Source organism: Zea mays, chromosome 10 (assembly GCF_902167145.1).
Source record: "Zea mays cultivar B73 chromosome 10, Zm-B73-REFERENCE-NAM-5.0, whole genome shotgun sequence".
In the NCBI taxonomy this organism is placed as follows: domain Eukaryota; kingdom Viridiplantae; phylum Streptophyta; class Magnoliopsida; order Poales; family Poaceae; genus Zea; species Zea mays.
In genome coordinates, this window is record NC_050105.1 from 117031107 (window position 1) to 117039742 (window position 8636).

General features: G+C 51.4%; 1 protein-coding gene across 1 annotated transcript; it reads right to left on the reverse strand.

Annotated features, from left to right (window-relative positions):
- Positions 1-5761: 5761 nt before the first annotated feature.
- Positions 5762-7816, reverse strand: LOC103641623 (probable F-box protein At2g36090). Its single transcript, XM_008664958.4, has one exon. It carries the CDS (start codon positions 6981-6983, stop codon positions 6057-6059), a length of 927 nt encoding a protein of 308 aa, XP_008663180.1. The 5' UTR covers positions 6984-7816; the 3' UTR covers positions 5762-6056.
- Between the last annotated feature and the right edge of the window lie 820 nt (positions 7817-8636).

Here is an 8636-nt window from a genome sequence, read left to right on the forward strand (position 1 = left end):
AGTCATGACTCTTCATCCCTAAGACTCGCATAGTAGATAAGTTCACCCCCTACTCAGGTTAGCTGCATACCCATCAGGGAACATCAACATCTTGATCCACTGAAGTACTTCCTTCCTCTAGGCCCTGCTTAGGACGAAATCGGCCTTAGGCCTTCTCCACGTCTTTCCGCCACTTGGCGGCTTCATCTCTAGTTTTGATCTATTACATAACGCTGCCAGATCCACTCTTGTCTTCACATTATCCTTTAACTTATCAGGAATATCCATAATTGTTGCCCACAGTGCCTCGGCAACATTCTTTTTAGTGTGCATCACGTCAATGTTGTGTGGAAGGAGCAGGTCGTCATAATAGGGGAGCCGAGTCAAGCCAGACTTATGTGTCAACATATGCTGCTCACCATATCCCACAAAACCACCTTCTGTATTGGCCACGAGCCCATCTATCTGTTGACGAATTTCGGCACCAGTCATCGTTGCAGGTGGGCGGTCTGTCACTACGACACCTTTTGTAAAGTTCTTGATGTCTAGGCGGAATGGATGGTCAGCAGGAAGAAATTGTCGATGTTTATCGAAGGACGAATATTTGCCACCCTTTTTCAACCAAATGAACCTAAGAGCTTCCTTGCAAACTGGGCATGGGAACTTACCGTGAACACACCAGGCACAGAATAGCCCATACGCCGGTAAGTCATGCATGGAGTACTGGTACCAAACATGCATTCTGAAGTTTGTCTTCGTAGCTCGGTCATACGTCCATACCCCTTCCTCCCAGGCACGTACCAATTCATCGATCAAAGGCTCCATGTACACGCCCATTTTGTTCCCCGGGTGTCCGGGAATTATCAACGACACGAATATATTCTGCCTTTGAAAGCACACACCAGGGGGGAGATTGATTGGGATAACAAACACGGGCCAACATGTGTACAGGGCAGCGCTCATTCCATAGGGATTGAACCCATCTGTGGCCAACGCAACACGTACATTACGAGCCTCTTCGGCTTTCTCACGGTGAATGTCATCAAAGTGTTTCCATGCTTCACCATCTGATGCGTGCACCATCTTGTCAGGATTGTATCGTTTTCCATTTTTGTGCCATGTCATCTGTTTCGCGGATTCCTCTGTCATGTAAAGACGCTGGATCCTCGGTATGAACGGAAGGTGTCGTAGGATTGTCAAGGGGATGTCGAGCTGCCTCTTCTGTCCATCACCAGAGTCTACCTCCATAAACCTAGACGAATTACACTTGGGACAGTACTTTGCCTCCGCGTATTATTTCCTAAATAGCACGCAGCCCTTCGGACAAGCATGAATCTGCTCATACGTCATCTTGAGTGCACGAAGTAGTTTCTGTGCCTCGTACATGCTCTTTGGCATAACGTGATCATCCGGAAGCAGACTCCCAATAACCGTCAACAAGCCATCGAATGCGTCTCTACTCATGCTGTACTGCGACTTGAACGCCATTACACGCCCAATGACATCCAGTTGAGAAATCTTTGTCTGGCCGTGAAGGGGCTTCTGTGCCGCGTCGAACATGTCGTAGAGCGCCTTTGCAGTCGGCTCTGGCTCGTCATCCATACATCCTCCCGTGTACTGTGCCTCCTGATAGTCGTTCAACATATCCGCTACCCCCGCATCTGCGTCATAATCCTCGACACGTTGTCTCAACACCTCCTCTCTCGTACGATGCGCTTCACCATGAAATATCCACCGAGTATAGCCCGGCGTAAATCCATTCTTCCAAATATGTTCTACCATGGCCTTCTTTGGTTTTCTTTTCCGGTTGTCACATTTGCTGCACGGGCATGGGACTAGACTCGCTCCTTTAGCAGCTTCGCCATATGCCCATTCCACGAAATCATCGGACTTTCTAATCCATTCAGTGGTGACATCGTTCCTTCCTCTACGGCCCGTGTACATCCACTCACGGTCCTCCATCCTCTAACAGAAGCCTAGCAACAGAAAATTTCGGCAGCACCTCCCCTGCACGGGGAGGTTTCGAAATCCTGCAAATAAAACTATCAGCACGATGGCTGACATCCACACATAATTCAACGGCACGATGGCCGGCAATCACATATAACCATAACCACATACGCATATATTAGAAATGTAATTTCCTATAGACCAATCATACACATATATTAGAAATTTAATTTCCTATAGATCAATCACATGCAAACTACGTTTAACCACATATAATCAATCACATGTAATTTCCTATGTACCAACCATATGCATATATTAGAAATGTATACCTTAGCCGGGGAAGATGGCGAAGATGGCGTGGTGTCCGGAGATGGCCGGAGCGACGGTGATTGACGGAGATGGCGCGACGTTCGCGAGCGGCGGTGATGGCGTGCGTGAGCGAGCGGCGGCGCGCGTGGGTGGCGGCGGCGCACGGTGTGGCGGGGCGCGGGGCAGGGCGACGGCGGGGCCTCGGGCGGCGTGGGTTGCGGCGGCGCACGGTGTGGCGGGCGCGCGCGGGCGACGGCGGGGCCTCGGGCGGCGTTGGGGCGCTCGGGGGCGGGGGCGTGCGTGGGTGACGGCTGGGGCGCGGACGGAGGCGGGGGCGCGCGCGGGCGCGGGCTGCGGCGGTGGCGCGCGGTGGTGGCGAGGAGAAGCGGCGGCGGCGGCGGCGCGCGACAGTGGCGGGTGAGTGTGTGAGTGAGAGAGAAGGAGAACTGGCGCTCGGTTAACATTCACTTCTTTGCCGAGTGCCCGCGATCTGGCACTCGGCAAAGTTTTTTTAAAAAATTTAAAATAGGCTTTGCCGAGTGCCCACTGACAAACACTCGGCAAAGGTGTCTTTGCCGAGTGCCCACTGACAGACCACTCGGCAAAGAATTGACTTAGGGTTTTTAGAAATACTTTGTCGAGTGTCACACGGATGGCACTCGACAAAGACACCTTTGCCGAGTGTCCAAGCTTGGATACTCGGCAAAGTATATTTTTATTTTTTATATTTTGTCAACCAAACTTTTTGTGTTATGTTCCTACACTATGTAGACCTACATGTATCATTTTGGGATAATTATAAATAGTGTTTTCAATAGCTAGTATATTTAGTTCGTTTATTTGAATTTCTTCGGAAAATTCAGATTTGAACTGCAAGTCACTCGAAACTTGGGAAACCGTGCATGCAAAAATGATACCCATCCTATTTAGCACAAGTTACGACCGATTTCAGGAGCGGACCGAAACTTCGAGCACCATGCTCACTCAACATGGCCGTGAACTTGCCATCCAGCTGTTTAAAAATTGTATAAAACACAAACAAAGTCAGAAAATCATGAAACTTGTCCACGTGTCATGATATCATATGTAGAGACTGTGATAAAAAATTGAGAATGTTTGGAGAAAGTTGTGAGACACTATGTGTAGAAAACTAAGATAACTACACATGAAATCATAGAGTTTCAATGTGGATCTCTTAGGTTTGTACACATAGTGTCTCACAACTTTCTCCAAACATTCTAAAATTTTTATCACAGCCTGTACATATGATATCATGACACGTGGACAAGTTTCATGATTTTCTGACTTTGTTTGTGTTTTATACAATTTTTAAACATGTGGATGCCAAGTTCACGGCCATGTTTAGTGAGCATGTTGCTCGAAGTTTCCGGTACGCTTCTGAAATCGGTCGTAACTTATGCTAAGTAACATGAATATCATTTTTCATGCACGGTTTTCCAAGTTTCGAGTGACCTACAGTTCAAATTTGAATTTTCCGAAGAAATTCAAATAAACGAACTAAATCTACTAACGATTGAAACTCTGTTATAATTGTCCACAAATGATACATGTAGGTCTACATAGTGTAGGAACATACCACAAAAAGTTTGGGAGACAAAATAAAAAAATATACTTTGCCGAGTGTTTAGAGATGACACTCAGCAAAGCCTCCTTTGTCGAGTGCCTACTATGTGGCACTCGGCAAAGAAGACTCTTTGCCGAGTGTCAACCGTTGGCTCTCGGCAAAGACTGACGACCGTCAGCTTTGGGACGGCCGTTGACGTCCCTTTGCCGAGTGTTTGACACTCGGCAAACTTATCTTTGCCGAGTGGGGTCCTGTGCCGAGTGTCCAGCACTCGGTAAAGAGGCTCTTTGCCGAGAGCCTAACTTTACCAAGTGCGGCACTCGGCAAAGCCTTCTTTGCCGAGTGCCCGATAAAAGGCACTCGACAAAGAATCCAACACTCGGCAAAGCCTCGGATTCCGATAGTGCATGTTGACACTGATACCATTGCTAGTCATGTTGTTTTTGCATCGTCAATGAAAAAGGTATGCGTCTTTATGAATAGGGTAAAGGATAGATAGAAATAGTGTTTTAATGATACTAATATCGCATGAGCTCTACCTGAGCTAATTAAGCGGGAGCTAAAGCAGTAACATCGTAGACAACTGAGAATCATGGGGGGGGGGGGCCATTGGGCAACTGTGTCCACAGTTGTTTATAACCTCGTCCCAGTCCTCTACCATTTTGCAGGCTTATCACAGTTTGCAAGTTGCAACAGAACCTAGCAAAAGCATTCTCGCGTTACAGACAAATAATAGAAGGTCTATCCTCGTCACTTTCCATAACACTCTTTTGTTAGGGCTGGTTTCATCCGACCTATCCGGCCCAAGTTCTAAAAGGTCTGACATGATTGAATTTTGGTCCGGCCCGGCCTGTGGGTTTAGCCCTTGGCCCTCGGCCTGCGGTCCAGCACATTATTGGCTAAACATACCGGGCTCATTTAGGGCAGCCCAACATTGTATAAAGACCAAAATTCACATAGAGCCCAAATTTCATATTAAAGGCCGAAGTTCACATCAGAGCTCAAAATTCACAACAAAACCCGAAATTCAAAACACATATATCATTAAATAGATATTAACATTTCAAACGTTATAATTAAAAAAAATCAAAGAACACGAAACCAATTGGTGGTTGACACCTCATCTCCATGATTAAGCATGCAGCTAACCAAATTCGAGAGGATGTTTTCCATGATTAGAAGCGGATGGCCAAATGAATATGGACCTTTTCGTGCCTATAAATGTGCTATTTCGTGACTTCGTAAACGGGTCGTGTCCGTCCATGGGCCATGACCTCGGCCCAAGCACGGCTCGATGCATAATTTCGGGTCAACCGAGCTCGAAATTATTCGGATCGTGCCATGTTTGGACCATGCTTTTTTTGTGTTTCAGGCCATCCCACCAGGCTCGGCATAAATGTACACCTCTAGGCCTGGTGTGTAGTTCCAATTTCTGAGGTCTTCGTCAATTAATACATCAACACATATAGATTGAGGTATATATTAGAGTATTCATCCTAGTTCAGTTCGCATATAAGGAGGATTTCCTTGATGGAACGTGATGTGCAATATTCTGCCGAACTTCTAGGTTTTGCTTGAAGATAATAAACAAAGTTCGTCGAAACATCCCGAGATTACGCGTAACATGCTTGTCCGGATCAAGATGCTGCTGTCATGGAAGGTGATGCTTTGTACCCGTAATGCCAGCCATGCCAGCCACACGAAACATCCAGGTGTTAGATGTCGCGGGCGGTAGCTGCATGTGCTCTTTCAATCTGTTCTATTATATTCTAGAACAGTGTGTTGCCCCGTTTGCACCCTGTTTGCATTGTGATTTGCAGTTCATCAGTACTTGTCTAAACTTCTCGCTTTGATTCCTGGAAATTCCGTTTTTTTTTCTTTGGCGGATCTGGTCCTGGAAGCTGGGAATCTGAATAGTGAACGAGAAGAATGCTCTGGACGGGGGGATATTTTTTTTTTCTTCTGTATTGCTGTCACGTCGTTTGTTATAGGATAGGAAAACGATGCACACCAGTGCAGGACATGATGATGTGCTGTTCCTAACTGTTACCGGGAAGAAGAAGAGAGAGAGAAAAAGAGCGTTGGAGAAAAGATCGCCACCCGACGTTGTACGCTAATACTCAAGTGCTACCCGAGATGTTACGACACGTCCTGTGTGCAGCTGCCTTGCCTAGTGGCTAGTGCCCAATACACGCGCTCGTCCGTCCGGGCAGCAGGCAGCAGGCGCCGGTCACCGGAGCGCGACAGCGGCGAGGCAGGTGAGCACGACGACGGCGCTGGCAGCGGAGCAGCACAGGTCCACGAGCGCCTCGCGGCGCGCCTTGCTCTCCTTCCTCCCCTTCTTGCGCTTCACGAAGTCGAGGTACCGCCTCCGGGCCTCCTCCGGCTCCCGCGCCCCTCCCTTCCGGGGGGCCTCCATCGCCGCGGCGAGGAGCCGCAGCGTGCCCTCGCCGCTGACGGCGGCGCCGTCGGCGTCCTCCACGGCCAGGCTGACCTCGCTGACGTGCCCATCCGCCCCCTCGGAGCAGGCGACGGTGGCCTCGAACTTGCACCCTCCCAGCACCACGGCGAACCGCGCCAGCGTCTCGCCCGTGTACCAGTGCCGGGCCACCGCCACGGGGCGCCGGCTGGAGACGTTGACCGCGCGGCCGCGGGCCGGGTCCACGACCACCCAGCTCAGCTCGAGCTCCGCCGGCGAGGGCACCGCGGCGGCGGAGGCCGGCCTCTTCCGCTCCACGGCCTCCACGCGGAACGGCGAGCCGAGGAACCACGGCGAGGACGCGGGCGTCTCCACCAAGCGGGACAGCAGGGGGGCGCCCCTGTAGTAGACGTCCACCGCGGAGACCAGCTCCCCGGCGGGGACGGGGTCGGGGTCGGGACCTCCGGCTCCCCCGGTGTCCGCGGACGGGAACGGGTGCGCGTCGGCGAAGAGCCGCTGCGGCGGGACCGCCGCGAGCAGCCGGCGCTGCGCCGCCAGCGCCAGCGCCAGCGACGGCCACTCGGCGACGCAGAGCGCGCGCCACGTCTCCGGGTCCGTGGCCAGCGCCCGGAGCGCGACCGTGGCGCAGCTGGCCGCCGCAAGCGACCGCCCGTCCAGCCGCCGCAGCGCGCAGCCCAGCACGTCGCCGTGGAGGTCCTCGATCGTAGTAGTCACCATCTCCCACTAGTGAGCCTGTCTGCCTCTCTTCTCTTCTGCTTGGATTGGAGTAAACTCTGGCGTGTTTTATATATATAAGCAGAGGCAACTGCACTGTGGTAGTAGACTCCGGTCAAAGCTCTGCCCTGCCCATCGTGTTGTTGTTGCCTCAATTACTGCTTCTGGCGCCTTTGTTTCCGCAAGGCGTCTTCCCGCGAAAACGACGGGGCCCAGCCAGCCATAGCAGTGTGATAGTATTTGATTCCATTTTCTCTGCGCAATTCATGCCGTGTCAGTTCAGTTCAGTGGCTCAGTGCAAACGCTGCCGTGGCGTCGACGGGAACCAGTTGGTGGGGGCGTGCCGCGGGACGGCCCGCCTTGCTGTCCCATAGCGTGGCACCACGGCTGCGCGGCCGTGCGGTCTGCGGAGCCGGGGGGACGCGTGGTGGTGGCCGGGGCGATCACGCGCGCCCTGCACACGTTCTGCTTGCCGCGCGTTCCTCCTGCCGTTCAGTCCCCTCCTCTCTCTCACGCGTCCTGTGCAGGAACAGGACGGCTGTGGGGGGCGCCGGGCGCGTCCGCGTCGTGGCGGGCGTGCGACGCGGGTTTTCCACCGTGCGGAGGGCATTTCCCGCACTTTTTGCACGCGCGCCTGTGCCAGGGTCCCCGGCGGAAGAGGAGCAGAGCCCCACTGCCACTGGTGTGGTGGTGCGGTGCAGATGACGCTCTCCTGTTGGATTCACTGATTTTTCATTTGTCCTCGAAGGCATGTGTCTCGATGTAATAAAGAGTGTTAGCCTGGTCCTCTAAATTTCATACTCTAAACGAATATTCTTTGTACTTTACAGCACTCACTAAACGATTCTATTCTCTATATTTTCTTCATCTCCGGCAACGTCCCCTAAATTTGGTTATCTATATCTACAGTGTTACCAGATTTCAATAATCTACATTATTTTTTCACCTATCAAAAAACTGTATGTCATGAATTTAAAATACTTTTTACAACATATTTTCATTTAATGTAGAAATTACTCCTCGATCCTATATAGGAAACATGTTGAATAATTAGACAAATTCCAGTTTAAATTCCGAATATAAATCATGACCAAATCAGAAGAACTGAAATAACAAGCCAAATCAGATGATGCGTACTGATTAGACTTACTGATAGCACGCGCCGGAATCAGCAGGGTCGACGATGTCGAAGTAGCGAGATCAACAGGGTCGACGAGATCAGCAGATCACGAGCAGTCGCGTGAAGACGCTTCCCAAAAACCTTATTCGCCCTCTCCCGGTGCAGGATCTAGAAGACGACGGGTTCCGGAGACCTGCTCTCCTGATCGCAGATGCACCTCTGCGGTCGGGACGAAGGGAACTAAAAGGCGGCTCAGCTATGAAGAGAGGCGAAAGCGAACTGGGATCTGGGATGATTTGGAGGCTGCCTGCCGGGCTCCTTTTATAGGGCCGAGTCCGCGACCCCCGTGCTTATCCGCCCACAAAAATCTCGCAAACAGTTGAGATTTTATAGCGATCGGTTAGGATAAGCGTAACAGCCAAGAAACCAAAAAATCAAACGGCAAAATGTAGTCGCGCCCCCGCAAGGCGAGGGGCCGGATTTCGGCGGACCATTCACGCGCATGTCGTGCGCCCGCGCCCTTCGCCCTGGCCCGG